The sequence below is a fragment of the Zalophus californianus genome, chromosome 10 (assembly GCF_009762305.2).
Source record: "Zalophus californianus isolate mZalCal1 chromosome 10, mZalCal1.pri.v2, whole genome shotgun sequence".
Taxonomy (NCBI): Eukaryota; Metazoa; Chordata; class Mammalia; order Carnivora; family Otariidae; genus Zalophus; species Zalophus californianus.
Genome location: NC_045604.1, coordinates 16075129 through 16099786, shown reverse-complemented (window position 1 = coordinate 16099786; position 24658 = coordinate 16075129). Strand labels below are relative to the sequence as shown.

Sequence of the window (24658 nt, the reverse complement as noted above, 5' to 3'; positions counted from 1 at the left end):
ATGGGGGATTTACATAATTTTGATATTTACCTGATTTATAGATAAGAAATATGATGAAAGATCTAAGCCATAGCCAAGCCATATATGTTTGATGAAAGCTTATGGGAAAATGCTAAAGATTATAAAATATAGAGCTCTAAAGAAAAAGGGAGGAATCGTCTAAGAATGAAGGTCAGAGACTGCAGTGGCAGGCTGATTTAATCTGACAATGCTCCCTCTTTACTCTTGCCACTGAAAAAGGGGGTCTAGACCCTAGTAACACCATTTCATCTGAATAGCTTACTTTCTCACTTAGAATGTAAGCCCTTTGAGAGTAAGGTTTATGTCTTTGAGGGTTTTTTTTTCCATCATTTTTTCCCTATAGTGCCTATTGTAGGTGTTTGATGTTTGTTAAATACCGTTTAAAGAACACAAAGCCTGGGGCACCTGGGTGGCTCAGGTGTTAAGCGGCTGCCTTCAGCTCAGGTCATGAACTGGGGGGGTCCTGGGATCGAGCCTCGCATCGAGCTCCCTGCTCTGCGGGAAGCCTGCTTCTCCCTCTCCCACTCCCCCTGCTTGTTCCCTCTCTTGCTGTGTCTCTCTCTGTCAATAAATAAATAAATAATAATAAAAAAAAGAACACAAAGCCCATACAAGTGCTCCATAAAGATGTCAGGCTATGACATGACGTCCAAAGTGTGATCTGACCAAACGGCCCTTCCTCATAATTCCATGGGTATCTCTGCCCACAACATCTATTCATTATGTAAGCAATTCTATTCTAGTTGCAGAACATTATTAAAATAATACAAGAATTAATGGAATATGTAAACAATAAATATTTTCTAGATTTTGTCTGAATGCCAGACCCTTAGGTCTGGTAAAAGTGAAACAATGCTTGATCTTTCTCTGGAATTTTCTTATCAAACAAAAACAAACAACCCCCCCCCCCCCGAAATGAAGCCCAATTCTCCTCTTCATTTTGTGTTCTAACTAGTCTGATTCAGACAAGCGGTGACTATCAAAGAATATTTTAGGATGCATCTTAGAAAAAGTAGATAAGATTTGTCATCACAGAGGTGTTCTAAGGTTGATGAGAGGTTTGAGGGTGTTTGCAATGAAGATAGCGGCTAAAAAGAAAATTAATGTATATGAAAATAGAAGTTGTTCTTTCCTTACAAAATATTTCCGAAGCAAGTTGAGTGGTATCCATTTTATATATAGCCCAGAACACTAGAAGACAGCTGTTTAGAAATGACACAACTGTGGAGTAACTAGCTCATTAGGAATTTTTGATAGATTAAGGAAGGTGTGCCAGAGGAGTCTGTTACAGGTGTTTAAATTGGATGGTGTGGGTTGGCCTTACAGAGCATGGGGCCAGGTCTAATGGAAGAATATGCATCTTTTGAAGCTACTAGAGTACCAGAATCAGGGAGGAAGGATGTAGAACTTAGTACTGGGTAGAGAGCCTCATTTGGGAAGCCAGGGGAATTCAAAGACATCACCAATCAAGAGGAATGGATGTGACAAAAATGGAAGAACAAGAAAGACAAGAGTGGCAGGCATGAGGCCTTAAGTGAAGGAGGGAAGGACAAATGGACTTAATCTAATTCATGGGCAGTTCGTCCTCAAGGACCGTGTCTGGCCCTGAAATATGGGTATGGTGGCCAATTTAAAGGGCCATATGTAACAAAGGTAGACGTATTCATCTCATTTCGACTCACATTTGCCAGTTTGTGTCATACAACTCCACATCTGCTATGTCGACCTTCCAGAGTCCACTCATACTTCCTTTTATATCAGAGCTCCAGTTTTCCTTGTGGAAACCAGTCTTTTGGTTACTAACAGGCTTTATGTTTTGTTTAGGACAGACTCCACCTGGACTGACTACTGCTGGACACAGTTCCACATTCCCCTTGCAATGTTAGCTGATCAGGATTGAGTCTGTGACCTCACTCAGGCTAACGGAATGTAGGCCTTGAACATGAACTTCCATTCTTACTGCTGGTAGTTCTTTGTTCACCACATAGTGCCTGAGAATGGAGGACAACTCAGACGTAAAAAGAAACTGGGTCTTGGAAACATCTTAGCCTTGAGTCTACACCTGATTTTTTCAGTTGCATGAGCCAATCAACGTTCATTTGTTAAGCCTGCTTGAACTGAGTTTTCTGTAACTTACAGGAAAAAGATTTCTAAATAGGACTAATATCATAGTTATTGATAATGTCACATGCTGGCACACAAGTTTAGATTCTTATATATTACACAAGCGGACCATAAGCAGCTGTTATTACCCTATGCATGTTAGAGATAGTTAAAAGATTCTGGGAGAGGTAATTAGCAACAGCATGAAAAGGTTTAGTTTAAAAGTGAAGAGGTTTCACCTTGAATATCACCAGGACAGGGATTATTATTCCTGCCTCACAGGTAAGAAAACTGAGGCTCAGAGAAGCAAATGTTCCATAGTGAATGAGTGATCAGATTGGGGTAGAGACAAATGCACAACTTTAACACCAAGCCCTGTGCCCTCCCATCACATAAGAGCTACATACAGCCAAGCACATTGAAATTTTTCAACAGCTCTGTACATTAATTAATTGAACATACATTATGAGAAATGGAGTTATTTTTTAAGGAAATTGATTACTAGATTACATAAAAACATAGTAGCTGAAATTTGTTGACCACCACTTGCAGGCCTTCTTCTGAGTGCTTCCTGGATATTAACATGGTCAAAACCCTCGCTAGCTCCCTGAGGCACTGCAATTATCTGCTCATTTTATAGGTAAGGGAGCTAGAGTATAGGCAGTTGGAGGAACTCATCTATTGTCACAGAGATAAGCTTGGGCGGGGTCAGGATAGAAGTCTGGGCAGCTGGGCTGAGAAGTGTGGCCCAGAGCTTCTGAGACGTTGGAAAATGATGACATAGGTAGCTCAAAGCCCAATGAAATACATATATTTCACAGTATACATACACAATATATCTGTGTGTCATCTATATCTATCTCCAAGTGGGAATATATATTTAAATATTTCCGTTTTTGAATATTTCCACAATTCATGTACTGAAGCAGTATAGCCTTGCTGTTAGGACAGAAGCATGTGAAGTTAGACTATTGTGGGTTCTAATCCCTTACCTACTTATTAACCACTGCCACGGGTCAGCTTTCTGACCTCTAGGTACCTCAGTTTCCATATCTGTAAACTGTGGGCATGATGGTGTAGACTGCTTATTTGGGCTACAGACTAACTTGAGGGAACACAATATTTGAAACCATAATGGTCTACATCCTATTTCTTAGGTCTTGGATTTTTCATATTGTCAGAGGACTAAATTACTAACAGGCTTGGTTCAAATCATCTGTAAAGAAAGCATCAGCTGCCAGCAGGTATACATGATTTACATGAACTGGGTGACCTTTCATATATATGACTCTGTAAAACTCAATAAAATCAATGCATTTCAACTGGAATTTGTTGCCATTTTAAGTAAGTCTCTACTGGTGGTCTTTAAAATAAGATAAATATGAAATATTAGTAACAGGCATTGAAAAGAGCACACCAACTGAAAATGTCTCATGAATTGATCAGGACGAGAAGAGGGAAATAAAGAGATGTCTCAAAGGAACCATTCTGACTCTAACTTAATCCTGAAGTCCAAGAGCAGAAGGAGAAAAGAAAACATCATTCAAGTGCTCAGCATCGAATTAAAAGAGAAGGAGGTAGGAGTTGTAGAGCAGAGAAAGGCAAACGCATGGAGAAAAGCCAAGCATTTAATATTTCAGTGCAGTGGAGATTACGGTGGCTGCAAATTACCTGAATTTCTCTACAGGGAATCATGTTCTCTCTTAAAGGAAAGAAGCATACTATAACCAAACTCTTGACAATTACACTTTTAAGTAACATTACATTCAAGAGTAAATGTGTGTTAAAAGGGATCACCTAAAGTCTGCCTATGAATCATAAGAATATGATTTGGAAAACAGAACCAATACCTATGTCAGTGTCAGTTACATTTGATATACGATATAAAGAACAGCTTGTTTCTAATTTTTAATCTCCAGATCAGATAGCAAGTGTTACTTCAGAGCATTCATCCAGTTATTCTATAATGTCATCTGCTATTTTCTAAAGAATTACCAAATAATCCTACAAAATATGTAATCCTGCAAGTTCCTCCATCAATTTGGTCAGTGATGAGTTTGAGGGCTGAGAGGCCTGGGTTACTCTCACAACTTTTCGGTAGGTGGTTATCAGATGTTGTACACCTTTTTGGGCAAGAAACTGTCTCGGCACCAATTCACCCAAACTGGGTGTTTGGCAGGGCCCCCCTGAAACCACATGCAATCTTGCTGTTGTGAAACACCTCTTTCTGCCTTTATCTGCCTTGGATCTCACTAAGTGATGCCCTCCAGAGTGTCTGTGCTCTTGGAGATTCCTGGGAACTTCAGCTCCCACTGGCAGTGTTGGCTGATGTGGGTAGAATTATAGCAGGATTCTGCTTTAAATGAATAATTCTGTGTGAAAATCTGGATGTTCAAAACTGATACACTGAGATATTGTGGAATCACTTTAGAGACATCTAAGGTGCATTGACAGATGATTTGTTTTATGAAATTGGATTAAGAAATATTTCAGGAGCTCACATTGTTAAAGTCCTCTTCTCATGATAGTACCACCCACCCCAACCTCAGGAGCTATGCATTTCAGTTAGTCAAGCCAAGTTCTTGCCTGTTTGTGAGCAGCATTTCCTGTATCAATGCTCATAGTATGAATTCAGTTGATAGCTCATCAACGGGACATCAAAACATCAAAACAAATGTGCTCTTGCATTGCAAGTGCCTGTAAGGTAACCTCATGACTTTTGCTTCTGACTACTTGCTACAAGCTGAATTGTTTCTTAATTCTGTATTTTGTGTGCAATTCCAGACCCCCCCTCCCCAATATCTTAGAAATCAGATTCATCCCCAGAAGCACTTCCCAGATAAGTTACTTCTTGGCCAACTCTCTTTCCAAATGCAAATCAACATTAAAACTATTATTAAGATAGTCCAAGAAAAGACCTTTGCTTTTGATTTTAGTAACATCCTTTTAAGAAATGTTTTTCTTCTCTGGAGTCTGGTGCTGTACTAGACCAAAGCCGCCTTTACCCTACATTTTCAGGCAGAGTCTTCTCTAGAAACAAAATGAGGCGTCAGGTGGCAGCCAAGTCTGATGCTGCTCAAAAGCTCAACAACAAGGACATATATTGCAGAGAGAGCGGGAGTTCTTTAGAGCTCTTGGGGCAAAACAGAAACAATTATTGCCTATGCAAAGAACTCAAAAATATCTGAAATTTCAGGGGAAACGTTTTTTCTTTAAATATTAGAATCCATGTGGCTGTTGACTGTAATTCTTCAGCTATAATATTCTAAGATGTTGGCGGGGATGTGGAGAAAGGGGAACCCTCCTACACTGTTGGTGGGAATGCAAGCTGGTGCAACCACTCTGGAAAACAGTATGGAGGTTCCTCAAACAGTTGAAATTAGAGCTACCGTTCGATCCAGCAATTGCACTACTGGGTATTTACCACAAAGATACAAATGTAGGGACCCGAAGGGGTACGTGTACCCCAATGTTTATAGCAGCAATGTCCACAATAGCCAAACTGTGGAAAGAGCCAAGATGCCCATCGACAGATGAATGGATAAAGAAGATGTGGTATATATACACAATGGAATATTATGCAGCCATCAAAAGGAATGAGATCTTGCCATTTGCAACGACGTGGACGGAACTGGAGGGTGTTATGCTGAGTGAAATAAGTCAATCAGAGAAAGACATGTATCACATGACCTCACTGATATGAGGAATTCTTAATCTCAGGAAAGAAACTGAGTGTTACTGGAGTGGTTGGGGGTGGGAGGGATGGGGTGGCTGGGTGATAGACATTGGGGAGGGTATGTGCTACGGTGAGCGCTGTGAATTGTGCAAGACTGTTGAATCACAGATCTGTACTTCTGAAACAAATAACGCAACATATTTTAAGAAAAAAGAAAAAGAAGAAGATAACAGGAGAGGAAGAAAAGGGGAGTATGTCAGAGGAGGAGACGAATCATGAGAGATGATGGACTCTGAAAAACAAACTGAGGGTTCTAGAGGGGAGGGGGTAGGGGGATGGGTTAGCCTGGTGATGGGTATTGAGGAGGGCACGTTTTGCATGGAGCACTGGGTGTTATGAACAAACAATGAATCATGGAATACTGCACCAGAAACTAATGATGTAATGTATGGTGATTAACATAACAATAAAAAAATTAAAAAAAAATAAAAAAAAAAGTATAAAACAGTGGATGATGCTATGCTATTCTTTATTTCTTTATTTTGCAAACAGCCAGGCACAAAGTTTTCCTCAGGGTTGGAAAAATGAAAATAAAATGAATTGTTGTATCTATTTTGATAGGTCTGATGCTCGGCGGTCAGTAGTCAGGTAGCTGGAGCAAATGCAGTACAGAGCATTGCACGCAATGTTGAGACCACTGAAGGGAAGCTGCGGAAGCTGTTCTGAAGGCAGGATCGCTGTCCTACTTTTCTTCCTCTCTGTTTTAGTTAAAGAAATCGACTGCCCATAAATCCAGACTGCCAGAGATCAAGGCCGGCTCCATGGGCACGTGACCCAAGATCCCATGTGGAGGAGGGTCCTGTGCTTGATTCCGTGCTGTGTTTTCAAACATTCTTAATGATATTTTTAAAAAATACATTCTTTTCTAAAAAAAATTGTGTTAAGTTTTTAGTTCCTATACAGTTAACATACAGTGCCATATTCGTTTCGGGTGTGCAATATAGTGATTCAACAACTCTATGCATGACTCAGTGCTCATCATGGTAAGTGTGCTCTACTCTTAATCCCCTACACCCATTTCACCCATTCCCCCCCACTCTGGCAACCACCAGTTTGTTCTCTAGGGTTAAGGGTCTCTTCCTTGGTTTGTCTCTCTTTTTCCCCCCCTTTGTTCATTTGTTTTGTTTCTTAAATTCCACATATCAGTGAAACCATATGGTATTTGTCTTTGTCTGACAGAGTTATTTCACGTAGCATTGTGTTCTTTGGCTTCATCCACGTTGTTGCAAATGGCAAGATTTCATTTTTTGTGGCCAAATAATATTCCACTGTAAATATATATACCACATTTTTAAAAAAAATCCATTCATCTATTGATGGACACTTGGGCTGCTTCCATACTTTGACTATTGTAAATGCTGCTGCAATAAACACAGGGGTGCAAGTGTCCTTTTGAGTTAATGTTTTTTGTATTTTTGGGGGCAGATACCTAGTAGACCAATTACCAAATTACAGGGTAGCTCTATTTTTACCTATTTTGAGGAACCTTCAAAAGGCACCACTGCATTCCCACCAACAGTGCATGAGCATTCCTTTTTCTCCACATCCTCACCAACACTTGCTGTTTCTTGTGTTTTTTATTTTAGTCACTCTGACAGGCATGAGGTGACATCTCATTGTAGTTTTAATTTGCACTCCACTGATGATGAGAGATGTTGAGCATGTGTCTGTTGGCCATCTGTACATTTTCTTTGGAGAAATGTCTGTTCATGTCTTCTGCCCACCTTTTAATTGGATTATTTGTTTTTTGGATGTTGAGTTGTATCTAAATAATTTTTGAACAAAGGACTCCACATTCTCATTTTGCCCTGGACTCTGCAAATTATGCAGTCATTCCTGACTGAGATTTAGACGTATCTGATGGTATGATTTTTGTATCCAATCAAAACAGAATAAAACCATTCAGATACTAGTTTATTATTCAATATCTACCCACTCAACAAATACTCTTGAATACTTAATATGTTAAGTACTCTGATATGTGCCTATCACAGTATAGATGATATGATGGCAAACAGGAGGCTAGTGTCTGTCCTTAAAAAGCTTCACCCATTAGCTGAGGAACAGAGACAAGAAGAAAGGATATTGCGATAAAGTATTGTAAGTGCCATGAGAGCTGAGAGCCAAGTGCCGGCTACTATAGGAGTACATAGCAGAATTATCTAAATATAAGATCCCCTTATAAAGAATTTCCACATTTTGATACTGATGGTCAAAGTGTATTCTTTTTTTTTTTTTTTCTTTTCTTCAAAAATGATGTGCAGGGTATCTGTTTCAGGACATTAGCAGTGCATGTCCGCTACAACCTGCATTGTTAGGGTGTGTGCTATTTCAGCACGGGAGCTCTTCACGAGCTTCTAAGAAAATGGAAAAGGAAGGCAAATTGTTCTCTCCTTGCAGACTTAATGCAGGTGGGTCTTCCTTTTCAAGGAAAATGCAATGATAAGCAACTTTTAATAAATTATTTTGAAAATACTTCTCCCAGAGTTAAGAGACACATAAGCCCTTATCAAATCTGCTGCTAAAGAGGACATGATTAATTCATTTTGTTCTCGGTGGCCCTAATTATTTAGTTAATCCTTTCTCCATCTCTTCTGCCCAGTGCCCACACTAGGAGGCCCATATATGAAGCAGTGGTAACCCAAAGTGAAACAATGCCATAACTGACATCCCAAATGTTCTGCGCAGGGTGGTGGACCTGTTTAGTAATAAATGATATGAAAAGGTCTTTTATTGACAAGCTGCCATGTGCTGTTTGCACTAGCGGATATGAGAAGATGCTGGCTGTTTCCCCTTCGTCCCCATGGTATTCAGCTCAGTGAGATAGCAGAAAATGCTTCAGTTTACTTAAAGCATTGATAACACCTCTAAATAATTAACTGAGGACTTCCTGTCTTCAATTACTTAATGCTTTTTTTTAACATCTTGAGAGGATTATAAGCAATTTATGGATTTCACATGATGAGTGCATTTGCCACTATTCCCACAAAGCATTTATGGGATCATGTTTCTAAAGCTTTGAGGTAATTAAAAATAAGCATGGAGACAATGGGGCTGAGGCAAGGTGCTTGCGTTCCCTTCTGTCATTTCTAAGGACCTCGATTTTCAGGCTCCAGGATGACTAGTGCTACAGCTTCATTAGCGTTTGACTGTTAACTTAGGGAATGCCAAGGTTTTGGAAATGATGTGAAAATCAAAACATTTATCCCAGAGGGTACAGACAGTTCTTTGATCAAACACTTGAGATGCAATGTAAAATAAATTTGGTTGTTTTTCTTCATTCCATGAACTCAGTAAAATAGTCATTCATATCATAAAATACTTCCATAGAGAATTTGGTCAGTCAGAGAACTATGGAAATGAAGTTTTCCTAGCAGATAAGGTATGTGAACAGTATGTAGATCTCAGGTTTTAGATGAGCTGATGCTTAGCACCGTTGCATCCGGTAGGAACTGCATATAGGAGGCTCTACTTGGTGAGGTTTTGCTGAATGAGAGTTTACTTCTTCATTCAACAAGGATATTTCTCTTTAGGGCTGTCTTGCCCAAGTGAAGTACTATCTAAATCTATTTAAAATGGTACAGAAGGGGGGCGCCTGGGTGGCTCAGTTGGTTAAGCGACTGCCTTCGGCTCAGGTCATGATCCCGGGGTCCTGGGATCAAGCCCCATGTTGGGCTCCCTTGCTCCGCGGGGAGTCTGCTTCTCCCTGTCCCTCTGCCCCTCCCCCTGCTTGTGCTCGCTTGTGCTCTCTCTCTCTCAAATAAATAAATAAAATCTTAAAAAAAAATAAAATAAAATGGTACCGAAGGATGAGCCAAATGAATTCTAAAGGCGTCTTTTCATTTTATGATCTTATAAAAAGTAAAAGCATATAGAAAAACTTTAAAATATTTATCCTAATAAAAGAGAACTCCTGGCATCAAGTGATGAGTGTGAAATCCTCTCTGACATGAAAATATTCATTTAAAAATGACAATGAGAGGAAGAACAGGCGGAATAAAGGTGTTTTAAAGAAAAATCTTTCCAATTATTTTATAATTAATGAGGCTATCAATCCTGTTGGTTTGAACATTACATTTGAATTTAGTCTGTTGGCATGTAAATGCCAGTTTTAAAAAAATGCAACAAGAACAGCTCACACAGTGCAAAGCCCATGTTGGCCAAGTAGACAGATACTGTAAGGAGAACATTCATATCACGGTATCCCAGTTTTTTGTGAAACCTTTACTGATAGAAAATCTAAATGTGCCTTAACTTGGCTTTCAAAACTCTGCAATTGATATTCCATTTTCCACTCCAAGTCATTCTTTTGATTCCCGCCCCCCCCACACCAATGCATTCTTTAGTTCTGCTGTGGCATCAGTTACGCTGTATTTGCAATTAGTTCTTAACTTGTCAGTGTTCCCAGCACTGGGAGTTTCTTGAGAGCAACAATCTTGTTTTAGAGCACTTAGTGTACTCTCTAGAACACAGCAAGCAGGCAACATTGTTTTGTTGTTGTTTTTTTTTTTTTGAATGAAACAGTATTCTGATGCCTTGGCCACCGGAGCGTGTCACTTTCCTTCTTCATCTTTTAAATGTGGATATTAAAAACATCCCTCACTTCTAGGGATGTGATGAGAACCAAATGCAAATAGTTCTTTAAAATTATAAAGCACAATATAAATGTAAAGATTTATTATGTAAAACAACAGCATTTCAACTATTTGTGATCATTTTCACTGGCAGTGAAATAAGATCTAAGAAATAAATTTTTCTAATTTGAATTGATGAGGGCTTTTTCCATCTCCATTATCATTGATTTAGCTCAGGATCTTCAGTTAAGGAATGCAATGTGCTGGTCTGCAAATATTTATGAAGCACCTTCTGCAGGCTTCAGGCACTTCCTGAAAACAGTGGACATCTGTCAATGAATGCCTGCTTGTGTGTCAGGGAATCGTAGAATTAAGAACAAATCACGATGAATTGATTTTTCCACTTGTGTAGTGTAACCTGTGCCTCCTCTGAGGAAAATTCAGGCACACTCTTCCAGGCTTTTCTGTACTTTTTTACAAGTTTCCTGATCTCTAGTATCAATGCTCCCTGCAAGCGATGGGGTCCAATGGAAGAACATTCACTCAGGAGGCCTTGGAAGGAAGCTACTGACAATGGGGGAAAAGTAAGTTTGTAACCTCTTGCCTGTGGCCTCAGAATCTAAACTTACACAACTGTTTGGGATGATTCAATAGATCTGAGTAATGAACTAAGTTACTTAATATCTCAAAGTAGTCTTTTCTGTAAAATGAGAGTAATAATTCTCTTTACCGCATAGGTTTGTGAAGAGAATCAAATGAGATAGTACATGTCAGGAGGCAACTGTGAAATTCACTTATTCCCCAAACATTCGTGTAGCATCTATGGATGTGTCAAGGATTGTTCTATGCGCTGGAAGTACTGTATTGAACTAGGTACTGAAGGTCTCTGCAATGCTAGAGCTTACATCCCAGTGGGGGGAGGACATAAAAAACAAACTCTATCAGGCAGTGAGAGGTCCATGATGAAAATAAGACAAGGTGATACTGTGGTCTATCAAAGAAGCTTCCTTAGAGTGGGGGAGTCAGAAAATGCTTCTCTTCAGAAGTGACATTCAAACCAAAACATGTTAATTATTATTATAATCACTTCTAGTAATTATCTGACTTTATACTATTATACTGTGCTATTATTATTTTCTTAAAGTTAATTATAGTAAATGTTGTAACAAGGCATAAAAATAATACAGTCACTATTAATTAACGTTAATAATAACAAACTGTCACAAACAGTCACCTGTCAAGTATTCTGTGTATTAGTTACCCACTCAGTAGATAATGTTAGCCTCTGGCTGATGTCTCCCTGACTTCCAGTACATTCTTGGCTATCTTCACCCCATTATCTGTAAGTATCTCCTTGGGGAATGAAAATGCATCTTACCGTTTGTCTGAGGGAAAAAAAAAGTTAATACTCATGCAAAAACCCTACACATAATGCATATCAAAGCCAAATATAAATTATTTCTGAAGTTATCTGCTGTTGTGGCTTATTGCTGCCAGTGTGGGCTCTTCTATTAGCATGGATAAGTGGGACCTGACCATATGTCAAGAGAACACGTCCTTTCAAAGTGACCTCATATATCAAATGCACACCCCTGGGATGCTTTGCCCCCCTAACCATAATGACAGACTCTTCCGGTAGGTTTTCCTCTTTTTTTTTCACCTGTGACCGTATGCTGCCTCCTGTCAGTGGTGCCAGTGTAGATGAGACCTTTCCCAACCTGCCGGAGCTGGTACTCTTTAATGATGCCATTTGGTTTCTCAGGGACACTCCAGCTCAAATGCAGAGCCTCTGCGCTGGGCGCCGTGACTCTGGGCGGCAGGATGCTCTCCGGAACTCCTTGGGTCGTAGATGCAACTACCTGCAAACATAGGAATTAAAGAGCAATTTATGGTAATAGGACACTAGGTATTCTGATCAACGAGAATGTCACTTTTGTTTTAAAATGTTGTTGTCTGGCCTGGCATATCATTAGCAGGGGCTTGGAGAAACAGTCCGCCTCCCCTCTTTATTTTCTATTCTTTTCCTCCCATCCTATTCAAACAATGAAATCTGACCTTGAATACATTACATAAGTCTCAGACTACCATTTATCACAACAGGTTCAACAACAATTTTGACGGCGGAGTGCAGCCCTCAGTTTAAACAAGTAAAATCTGGCTGGCAGCCTGTCTTACTAGAGAACTCTTGATAACTCTCTTCCATATGGCCCATCAGTGTCTTTGCATTTTAACAGCCTGATTTTGTACATTTTAAGCACCAGTAAATATGAAGCAAAACCCACATCTGAACTTGCTTGCATATAATATGCTTTGAACAGTATAAATGGCAGGGTTGTTTTTTTTTTTTTTTTTTTTTTTGTATTCTTCCTATGATATTGGGATGACTTGATAGCGTCTGTACCAATGTTCTGGAAAAAGAACTGAATGAGAAGGAAAAAAGGATAAATCAACCAGTTATTTATTCGGTGTTATCAAAAATTAGCTGCATTTGTTTTTTCACAGAATTAACTCCGGTTTCACTTTTTTAATCAATTGTTCTGGCATCTGGTAGGCAGGAACTGTGCTTGTGTAAAAAAGCATGGAATTGTTCTAGGACCATTCGGACTATAACTTTTGATTGGGCCAATCAGCTGCCATCTGTTTAAATGGTGGCATGCTCAGAGATGTTTCTGGAGGTCTGTTGAATAAAAAGCTGCACATATGCACTGCGGCTGATCCATCTGACTGAATGTTTTCCTTGGATGGTTCTTGCACAGTGTGTGAAGATGCTGCTCTTCTAAAGTTGTAACCACATGAAAAGAATCAGAGCTGCTGTGTGTTTGTTTCTCCTGGGTTTCCTCTAACTAGGCTGACTTCTGTGAGATGGCTCTTTTTTTATTTTCCTCCTAAATTGTCTGATTGTTTCTTTCCAGTCTCCTTTGTGGGCTCTTCGTATTCCCAGTGTTCATTACCTATGGTCTTGTTTTTATCTCTCTCTCTCTCTTCTCCTTAAATGACCCTATTCAAACTCCTTGCTTCGACTTCCCACATGGATCTTTCTAGCATATTCAGTCACTTCATAATTCAGCTTCTGACAAGACATTTTCACTTAAAGTGCCAAATAATATTTTCTTCTGCTACTCTACTGTCTGCTCCTTCTCTTAAATATATTTTTTAAAAACATTTAAAATTTTAATCATATTCTCTATGCTCAAATTTTCCTCTTTTATTTTTTTATGCTTGCAGAATGGCACGTGATCTATAATTTGCTCAAGCCAGAGAGTCAGAGATCTTGAATATATTTTTGATACTTTCCTCTTATTCCCCTGCATAGAGTTGACAGCAATTCCTGTAGATTTCATCCCCCAATATCTGTTGTATCTTCCTGATATTCCCCATTCTCACTCCTGTTGCATGAGCTCGTTTCTTTCCAAGGCTGTAGCAGAAATCTTGGTATCATTTTATTTTCTATGCCAGGCTCTTTTGCCCCTTTCTTTGTTTTTCAAGAGCAGGCAATTTTTGGTTGAAGTGCTATTTAAATAAAAGCTCTTTTAAACTGAGGGATGATTTGGGAATTATTATGGATTTACAGAAGATCATCTAAAAATAGTTGGCAGAACTTTGGAAAACAGTATGGAGGTTCCTCAAAAAGCTGAAAATAGAGCTACCCGATGACCTAACAATTGCACTACTGGGTATTTCCCCAAAAAATACAGATGAAATGAAAGGAAGGGCCATATGCACCCCAATGTTCATAGCAGCAATGTCCACACTAGCCAAACTATGGAAAGAGCCGAGATGCCCTTCAACAGATGAATGGATAAAGAAGATGTGGTCCATATATACAATGGGATATTACTCAGCCATCAGAAAGGATGAATAGCCACTATTTGCATCCACATGGGTGGAACTGGAGGGGATGATGCTAAGTGAAATAAGTCAAGCAGAGGAAGACAACTATACGGTTTCACTCACGCGTGGAACATAAGGAACATCAGGGAGGACATTGGGGGGAGGGAGGGAAAACTGAAGGGGGAGAAATCAAGAAAGGGAGACAAACCATGAGACTATGGACTCTGGGAAACAATCTGAGGGTCTCAGAGGGGAGGGGGGCAGGGGGATGGGTTCGCCCAGTGATGGGTATTTAGGAGGGCACAAGTTGTAATGAGCACTGGGTGTTATATGCAAATAACGAATTATGGATCACTACATCAAAAACTAAAGATGTACTGTATGGTGACTAACATAACAATAAAAAAATAGTTGGCAGAGGAAAAATATGGTAAAGAGGATAATATTGGTTCAAGTTTTCTTTCTTTTTTTAAAATTAATGAAACACTGATATATGCATAAATTTCCTTTGCAGTGATCTCTCCTTTCAGGTATATGTATTAGCAGTCAGTTGAGATGCCACGTGAACACGCTGCCATTGAGGTGAATATTGTTTTCTGCCATTGGAAAAATCATTCACAACCTGGGTGTTCCTCTAGTCTTCCCACTGGCTACTTCTGTCCAGAGTTTAGGTACCTCCCCTTACCTTGCTGCTGATAGCACAGCCAGCAACCGTGCAGGCTTTCAGCTGGTATGAGTATTCCTGAAATGGCCGAATGCCCTCTGTATCAGAGAAGCTCAATGATGTTCCCCGAAAGCATTCAATCCCATTTCGGAGAAGAATATAGTAAACAATTGGACCTAAAAGAGACAGAGAAATACCCAGATTTGAGTGTCAGAACATTTTAACTTTTTGCAAACAACTTACATGTCTTAGAGTTCTGAGGAAATGGGATAATATAGCATCACTTACTTTTAATTTGCTACTGGATTGCTATGTTCGAGCAGTTCTGAATGATATGCACTCTTATTGAAGAGAGGGGTTCTGGACATAGATAAATAAGGAGTCATTTATGTTTATTTCCCCTCGCTACCAAACAAAATTACTTCCAATACTGAAACTATTTTGCCTTTCGTTAGCAGTCTTTGCTTGTTTGAAAGCAGCTCAGATATATGCTAGGATTCCAGAAAAAATTTCTGGGGCCAAACACTTGTGAGGCCTATTTTAAAAAATGAATGATTAGTAGGTACACACCTAAGGTTCCTTTTACTGGCAAATAATTTTTAATGGGTAGGAGCACGCCAATTACATGTAGATCACACTCATTTAAATTTCCTTATGGATTTACAGGATTTTGTTATTTCAGTTTTAAAAGTAGCTTAATACCATTTGATTGTATAGGTTTCTTCCAATTTAAGACTATCACATCTTCAAAATTATCCATTTTGGTCCACCTAGGGGCACTCACTCCTTCAGGCACATCTTCTCTTGTCCTGGCTCTGGTAGCTTTGCTGAATCCTCGCCCATAGCTATTCCGTGCAGAAACCCTATACTCATAGGCCATATAAGGCTCCAGGTTCACATCTGCAAAGGGGGAAATTGAACAGCGAGATTTTTTTCCCATCATATTGAAAATGAATATCAAAACTTTTAAACACTTAAAAATAAATGCTTAATGCTCTAATCCTGTTGTGTGTCAATAGAACTCTTATCTCTTAACATTCTAAATCATAACAAAATAACATTTTACGTGTTTATTGGATGCAGAGATATGGAATTCCACAGAAGAGAATTCACCTTTTCTGAACAAGGGGTAACATGAAAGGGATGACTGAAAACTTAAAGTACTAGACTAATGTACATTGGATGTTAATGCTTCCCAAGTGTGTGTATCCTATACTTCCGTATAGGGCAGGTTCACCAGCCTGCTTTTATAGTTTTATATTATAAATTTCACCAATTATTACATCATTCATATTACATTAAATTAAGTATATAAATTATAATGTACTTATTATGAGATACAAGACTGGAAACTTGGCTTATCATGGTTAGTGGATATAACCGACTGCACAATCCACTACATACATCCTTCCCTCTTTCACCAAACCAGAACAGAAACCCAAATCCAAAACAACCAATCTAAATGAAAGAATAAAACCAAACTGTTGAGTGTTTTGTACTGGCAATGATTTTATTAGATAATCATCCACGTGATTCAATGGCATCCCAAAAGTCTTTGTCTAGTTTTAAGCTTTGGTAACTTCAGAAATGCTACAAATTTACCAAAAAAAAAAAAAAAAAAACAAAACAAAAAACTGGAAAATTTAATTGGCTAAATCTGTTTAATTTTGTGAATTTTGACTATGTTTGTATGTATGCATTTTTGTGTGGCAGTTTCTGGATGACTTTTCTCAGAGGGGAGATCAGAAGAAGAGGTCTTCCTCCTTGGGGTTTCCCGGCCACCTGCTCTATCTTCATGTGGGGTTGAGTCTCTGTCCATCCATGTGGATTTTTTGACCATCTTTTCCTTACATATATCTCCTTACCATAAACCATGACCTGCTTACTTTATAGAATTAATATGAAAATAAAACGCATGAAGTTATGTGGCAGAACATCATAAAATGTAAACTGCTATAAAATAGAAGGGCTTATCTTCTGTCTTCATTTTTCTCTGGTAAGGGGGCATCTGCAACTTGTTACTTATGATGACCACTGGTGGGTGCCCAGCTCTCCCTTCTCTCCCGCTCAGAGGCCTCCTGGCTAGGGTCTAATTTTCCCAGTTTTCTCTGCAGCTTGGGCTTGTGATATGACTCAGATCTGAATAATGGAAGAAGCATGCAAGTGATATGGGCAACCTGTGCCTCGCTTCCTAAGAGGAAATCACTTGCTTTCCATTGACCTTCTCATCCCCTTTCGGTGGGCTGGAAGCAGGATGTTGTGGTGACCCAGGCTGCACCATGGGAAGGAGGGCAGCACCGGAAACGTGATGATCCATCAACTGGAAGGAATCTGGATCCCTGAATGACCGTGTAAGGGCTGAGCTGCCCGGACCATCAACCTACCCACAGACGGTCCCTATATTTTTCAGTCAATTGGCTGTAGCAGATTGAACTGCTGTTAATAACTGTTATTTCCTACTCTTCGGGCCTACATCACCAGTTCTAATTTCAGTTGCAGTAGCTCGCCATGCTGTGTTCCTTGTTCTTTCCTCTGTGGCATTTCATCCTTTTCACTCTCTCATCTCTTATCCTTGTTTCTTTGTTTTCCTGTGAGGCCTGGTCTTTCAAAGAGGCTCCTAGCCCATGAAAGAATTCTTTTTGCTTTACACATAAGGAAACATTGTTGAAATTTTGCCTTCCCTCAACAATCTCTCTCATTTCTGAGTTCTTTTTTTCTTTGCCAGAATCTCCAACTCTTTTTTAAAAAAAGGAAAAAAAAAACACCTTTTATCTCAAAATCATTCTGTATGTTATATGGGGCTAGTCTTCAAATAACAGAGGGTTCTGCTTTTTGGGAGGTATGCTTATTCAATTTTTACGTGTTAATGGCTTAAAAGTTCCACGCATACTTGTCTACAATCATTTCTTCAGCTGATAGAGTAATTCTTAAAAAATGTATATACAGGATTGTGTCATTCCATTGCTTAAAAACCTTTAATACCCACTCATTGCTGCATAAAGACAACCTGCTTAGTGTGGCATAAAAGGCCTTCATCAGCTGACCCCTGCTCTTTGGCCGCATCTCCATGATTTCTCCTCTCCTACACAGTGCTACATTCATATCAAGGGGCTTGTTTTTCACATCTTACTAGGCTTTCTCTCACTTCCTATGCTTTGTACATGTTGCCCTCTCTGCCTGGCTTCCCTTCCTTTAACCTGATATGTTTCTACTTGTTCTTCATTTCACAGCTCAGGCATGATATCCTTCACAAAGTCTTTCCTAACCTCTTCAGTCTGGGTTAGATGTCTAGGCAATGCCCTTGAAAAGCATCCTATGCTTACTTCTATCAGAATTCTTACATGGACATATTTCTCATATTACAGTGTACTTATATTTGTTCCATGTCTGTTTGCATGGGCTTCAAATTCCTGATGGGAATTCTTATTTGTTTTCATAGCTGGTAGGCCCAATGTAGTGACTGGTTATTAGTAAAAATTTAAGAAATATTTTTTTGAAAAATGAAATGATTGTATGCATGAATGAATTTGGGTGAAACTTGGTGTTGTTTAGCTTTTAATTATAAATTTCGAAGAAAGGTGGACTTCTTAGTCCAAATTGGTCTCAATGGAACTTGTTTTAGCATGACTTTGGTGCTTCATTTTCTTCTTGGAAGAGAAACTTTTGTTATTTTTCATATTCAATTTAGTGTTCTTTGGTAGGCAAAGCAATCTGAAATATGGATGGTTAAATAAGTTAAATAAACATCTATTCTCTTCTGGAGAAGGCTACTGTAAATATGTCTTAAAGGACCTTCAAAATCTTGACCTTGATTTCAAAAGGCAGATAAAAGTAGGAAATTCTCTTGGATCATGTGCATCTGGACCAAATTCACTAATTTGGAAATGAGGGTCCTTAAATCTATAACTGGGAGTGGAAGGAAATTGGAGGGTTTGACGAATTGTCCTCTAGCTTGAGGACTTTCATTCCAATAAATGTTTTTTGTTTGTTTGTTTTATTTTGTTTGCTTACAGTGTAATCCAAAAATGAGGTAAAGTGAAGCAAGGGCACCTTGTTCATACAGCTATTTCAATCTCGTAGGAGAGATGGAACAAGGGTCCAGATGCACATGACACACGGTAGAAATGAACGTCATGCTGATGTGGGAGAGGAGAGAGGGACTGGGCTCGAGAAGCCTGCACTGAGGACAATGGTCATCTGCACCCTGGGAATGATGAAGAAGGACATTTCAGGTGGGAGAAATAGCTTGAGGGAAGTTTGGAGCACTTTGAAAGGAACTCCTACACCATGTAGAGTATCTTAAATCAGCTGGTTTTGAAGGTGACATGATTTAAACCTGACATCTTCCCTTAGCAAGTTACTTTTATAGATCTGACCCTCAGTTTCTTCATCTATTAAACGATCATACTTCCATGATTGCTTTGTGAGTAAATTAAGGTAAGGTTTTGAAGCCTCTAGCACATCACTGGAACCTTACCTTTATTCCTGCTTTCCCTCCTTAATCTACCCCCTCATTCCAGCATCTTGCCTTATTTTTTTGCAATCTTAAGGTTTGCCATTATCACCCACCATCGGTTACGTAAGGTAGAATGATGAGTCATGATGGAACAGAGCAGTTTTTTGTTTATTTAACCTTAGCTTGCTTGAATTATGTCACTTAAATGTATTCTACTTGACTCTAGATGGTGGATGATATATATGTACACACACACATACACTTAAGTTTTCAAAAGGCAGAAACAAACTCTGTAGGGACTTAAGTAAATGGACAAATAATAAAAATTTAATAGAGGGCAGAACTATTTTGGAGATGATCTTAAACTTTACAGTGTTTTTCACTCAGCTTAGCCAAGCCTGAGAACCACTATTTTGGAGGAATTCAGTAGGGCCAAGATGGGACCTGAAAATTAATATTTTCAATAACTGTGAAGGTTATTGTTCCCAAGATGATGGCCATTTAGTGGCAACACCAGGCTGTGGGAGAGTGCAGTCTCTAGACACAGACCCAAGATCAGGAAAGAGATACTTTAAGCTCCTTCCCAGAATAATGCTGCTAGGTCTTACTGGTGATCATACAGGTTTCTTCCTCTTTTCTGCCTACAAGTACAGCAACATTCATTCTCTGCATTTATTGAAAGCCTGCATTCACACTTTTAAGAAATAAAATGGGGCTCACTGATGATTAACTGGATATGCCATAAAAGAACACATAAGTTATTTCCCTGTTCTGGATTTTCTACATGTTTACTTTAAAATAGTATATATCTTTGTTTAAATTTAGACTTTACATTTTTTTAAGCTACTAACTTTGAACAGATCCAAAGTGTGCCTTTAATTACCTTGTAATTAGCTAGCCCATAGTATGATGAAATTAATTGATATTAGGTTAAGGAGGGGGACGACATCAGAATGAAACAAATCTGCATTTTCTGCAGCTTTTCACTATCCCTACTAAGCTATGGACAGGTGGCTCAGTTTCTGTTACCTGTGAAGGAGAATGTGTTTACACTACCCGTGTGAACAGTCTCTTCAGCAGATGAGCATATTTCTTCTATTGATTCCTTGCCTGTGGAATTGTGAGGTCCTCTGATCACAGTACAAACGTGGCTGGTAAAGTTGAAGTCACACCTGCCGCAGTATGCTGTGGCTTCCAGAGATGCTGGGCAGACCGTCCCGCACTCTCTGGTTTCCTGAGTGGTAGAGGTGGGAAGAAGGAGATTTAAAAAATTCATTTGGACAGGGGCACCTGGGTGCCTCATTTGGTTGAGCATCAGACTCTTGGTTTCAGCTCAGATCGTGATCTCATGGGTCCTGTTCTCATGGGTTGTGGGATCCAGCCCTGTGTTGGGCTCTGTGCTCAGCAGGGAGTCTGCTTGAGATTCTCTCCCTCTGCCCCCTCTCCCAATGCATGCGTGCTCTCTTTCCCTCTCTAAAATAAATAAATATCTTTTTAAAATTTACATTTAGATGGATGTGGGGCAGGTTTTTACAAGATGCAAATGAAATTTTCTTCCACTTAGATCATGAATAAATGTCTCAAGATTTATGGAAAGAAATGAAGGTGGTGTGTATACTAGAAAGAGCAGTTTTGCTGTGGATGACACAGATTTGGATTCAGAGTCCAGTTTTGCCATTTCCTACTTCTGTGACCTTGAGCAAGTCACTTACACTCTTAAAGCCTCAGCTTCTTCCATTAGAAAACGGAAATCACATTTACCATGCAAGTTTGTTATGTGAATCAAATGAGATAACACCTGTAAATGCCTTACACTTAGATACGCTATAAATAAGAGCAGGAGTCATTATTTTATTATTGTTACTTTGACACTTTCCTAATGGAGCTTTAGAGAAAAATGTGATATTTGAGAATCTGCACTTTTGTGCTGTGGGGCAAGTCAGACTGCTAAAACTATGTCCAAGTTTTAGAAAATCTAAATATTTCATGAACTCTCATTATAGTTATTATTATTTACCTTTGTAAACCTGTCCTCTGATGAATCTCTGGACTTCTTATTGTTATTGGTAAGTACTAGTGTGTTCTAATCTCAGAAAATGAAATACTTCATCATCCCAGATTACAGGAGATATATAAATAAGGCAACATTTTTGTAATGCAAAACTTTCCTTCATCTTTTCTTTACATAGGTGGCTTTATTTATTTATTTATTTATTTATTTATTTATTTTAGAGAGAGAGCATGAGCGAGGGAAAGAGCAGGAGGTGGGGGAGAAGGAGGGGAAAGAATCTCAGGCAGACTCTGTGCTGAGCAGGGAGCCGGGCCCGGGGCTCAATCTCATGACCCTGAAATCATGACCTGAACCAAAATCAAGAGTTGGACATTCAACCAACTGAGCCACCCAGGTGCCCTAGATGGCATAATGTATTTAAAATAATTTTTTGGTATTTAAAATTGATCTAAATTCAATCTCTTACTTCATATATGTTATTCTCCCACAGGTTGTCAAAATAAAGCTGCTTCAGAAAACTGTGGTAGGATTTCCATTTGATTATAGAGAATTGAACACTGGCATTTAGCTCCATTTCCTCTTAAAGCCCAACCAAATGACAGTAAAGGAATATAAAAGTCCAAGGAAACAGAAAGGGAGCTAATACTCACAGGACAGCTCAAACATTTTTGGAAGCTGGGAAGTAGATGAATGTGGCAGAGACAATACCATATGCCCAGTAATGTCCATTTTGTTTTTTCTCCCTAGAAATACTAAATTTGCAAGTTCGGCTCAGTAGGAAAAGCCACATGACTAGAAATGTCTGTGTCCTCACTCTACAGAAAGGATGTATTCTGCATCCAGGTGAGACCCATACACGTATACTCATCCACTCTCCTCTTTTCCATCGCAATCTGAGGGTCGTGTGTGAAGCCCCACAAGATGGAAGGGGATTGGGCTTCTGAGACATTTCTTGGAGGAGAGGTGCCTAACTCACACTGGACTGCAATGTGAAAAACTTTTTTAACTTTTATTCTGTTGACTCATTCCATATGTGAGTGCACTTGTTTTTATTTTGGCATAGTCTATCATGTCCTAGGTAAAACATAAATTAAAACCTTGAAGTTAGATATTGTCTTAAAAATAACAATAAAGCCCTAAATCCCATGGCATTGGCTTAATTGTTAGGTGGGCAGTGGCAAAGAAATACATACTGGGGTTTGGAAAGTTGGGGAACTCTGTTATGCTGTGGCTAAATATTTGATAAAACCATGACCTGGGATAACTGTCAAAGTAAGCCAGTGCTACTGAGCTCACAGCCCTAGGGGAGGTTATAATCTAGAAGATTAGCAGTAGGTTTGTGTTGTTCCTAGCTGCATTTTGATAAAGTGTTACAAAATGAGATAAGCTTAGAAAAGATTGGGTGAAATTAAAAGGAACAGAGAAAGTCCACTGGAAGATATAGGCCAGGAGGCCAGAGTGGGAAAATCAAATACAAGTCTGCATATTGCACAGTGAGAAACCCAGTCCCCTTTTTCTACCAGTTCCCTGTATGCTGTCAGCCAGGCATATTGATCTAGGATGGATTATTAAGGATAGTTAATTAAGCATATCTGCTAAGGATTCTTGGTAATGTGACTCCCTGACCAAAAACCATCCTGCCACATGATTAGGTTACTTTGCACTCCCCACTAATGGATGCCTTTGCACAGTGAGCTTTCATTCAGCCTCCAATAGAAAGAATAGATTTAAAAACATAGAAAAAAGAACTGAGAGGGAGCAGAAACAAAGCAAGGCAAAGAAGAAAACTAAAATAATGCCAAACAATTGAGACAATTCAAAGAATAAAGCAAACAAACAATAAACAACAACAGCAATGGAATTAGTATTTCCAGAATGATAAAAAAGATATCCCATGAATGGAACAAGAGTGGGATGCCATGAATAAATAACAGCCTGCAAAAAAGAAAGAACCCTGAAAAACTAAAAAAAAAAAAACAAAAAAAAATAGAAAATAAAAATATGATAGCTAAAAAATCAATCAATCAATAGAAAGGTTGGAAGATGAAGCTAAGGCAAAATCTGATCATGTTGAAAAAGATAAAGAGTTAACTAATCAATAGTCAAGAAATAAAAAGAAAAGATTGAAAGATTGGTTTAGGAAGTCCAACACCAAACTAATCAGTAAAAACAGAGATTAAAAAGAGAGCAAATTATCAAAGAAATAAAATAACATTTCTCAGAACTGAAGGTTATGAGACTTCACACTGAAAAAGTACACAAAAATGTACATCATAATGAATAATAATAATAATATCATCCACAAAGAGGCACATTGTCATGAAATTTTATTTTTAAAAATTTTTAAATGAAATTTTAGAAAAACAGAATAAAGAGAATGTCTTAAAAACTTTTATAGGAAAAAAAACATGGGTACCTAGGAAGAAACAGGGATCAAAATAGCAAAGAAAGTTTAAAAATTGCAGACATGATATCAAAATCCTCAGTGGAAATAATTTTTAACCTTACAGTGTGTACCTAGCCAAGCTATCAATCCAGTGGGAGGCTCGAAAAATGATCATTTCTAATGTCAAGCTCTCAAAAAATTTACCTTTTATGCACCTATACCCAAAATGATATTTCTCCAAAAGAAGGCATTAAGGCAAGAAGCGGGGACCCTTGGATTGAGAACACAGGGACACCAACACAGGAGAGAAGTAAAAGGAATTCCCAAACCCACAGTTAGAGAAGACTCTCAGGGGAGAAATCCCATAGTGGTCCAGTCCTTATTGGATAGAAGTCTCCAGGAAAGAAGTCTTCAGGAAACACAATGCAATCTACAGATTGAACTTTACCTGTAACACACTGCTTGATTTGGCCTTCAGAAATATTGTCCTAATCATAATTTAAATATGAATATTCAATATGACTGTTAATTGCCCTTCATAAAGCCAAGTTAAGTCAATTTAAAAGATCATGTATATATCCTGAATATTGTTGTCGAATAATGGAAGCTCTATCTTCCTGGAACCAAAATGGGATGCCTGGGAAACAAATGTGAGTGATCAGTAATGAAACAAATAGTTGTGAGCAGCAGCGTCATTTTTGAAACTAAAAGGTTTTCTATCTTCATTTTTCAAATATGAGCGCCCCTTTTAGAGTTTTCTACATAGATGTTTCTTAACTGGTCATTTTAAAGACATGTCCTCATGAGGCGCCTGGGAGGCTCAGTCGGTTAAACATCTGCCTTTGGCTCAGGTCATGATCTTGGGGCCCTGGGATG

At 38.8% G+C, this 24658-nt stretch overlaps 1 protein-coding gene across 1 annotated transcript in view; it reads right to left on the bottom strand.

The window, feature by feature from the left end:
* The window catches only part of USH2A (usherin), a 717806-nt gene that overhangs the window by 133407 nt on the left and 559741 nt on the right, over positions 1–24658 (bottom strand). The window contains exons 51-54 of the mRNA XM_027612135.2: positions 20415–20619; positions 15632–15829; positions 14951–15105; positions 12095–12293 (exon numbers count right to left, since the gene is read on the bottom strand). Coding sequence (XP_027467936.2) covers positions 12095–12293; positions 14951–15105; positions 15632–15829; positions 20415–20619 — 757 coding nt within the window. The remainder of the gene's footprint in view (positions 1–12094; positions 12294–14950; positions 15106–15631; positions 15830–20414; positions 20620–24658) is intronic.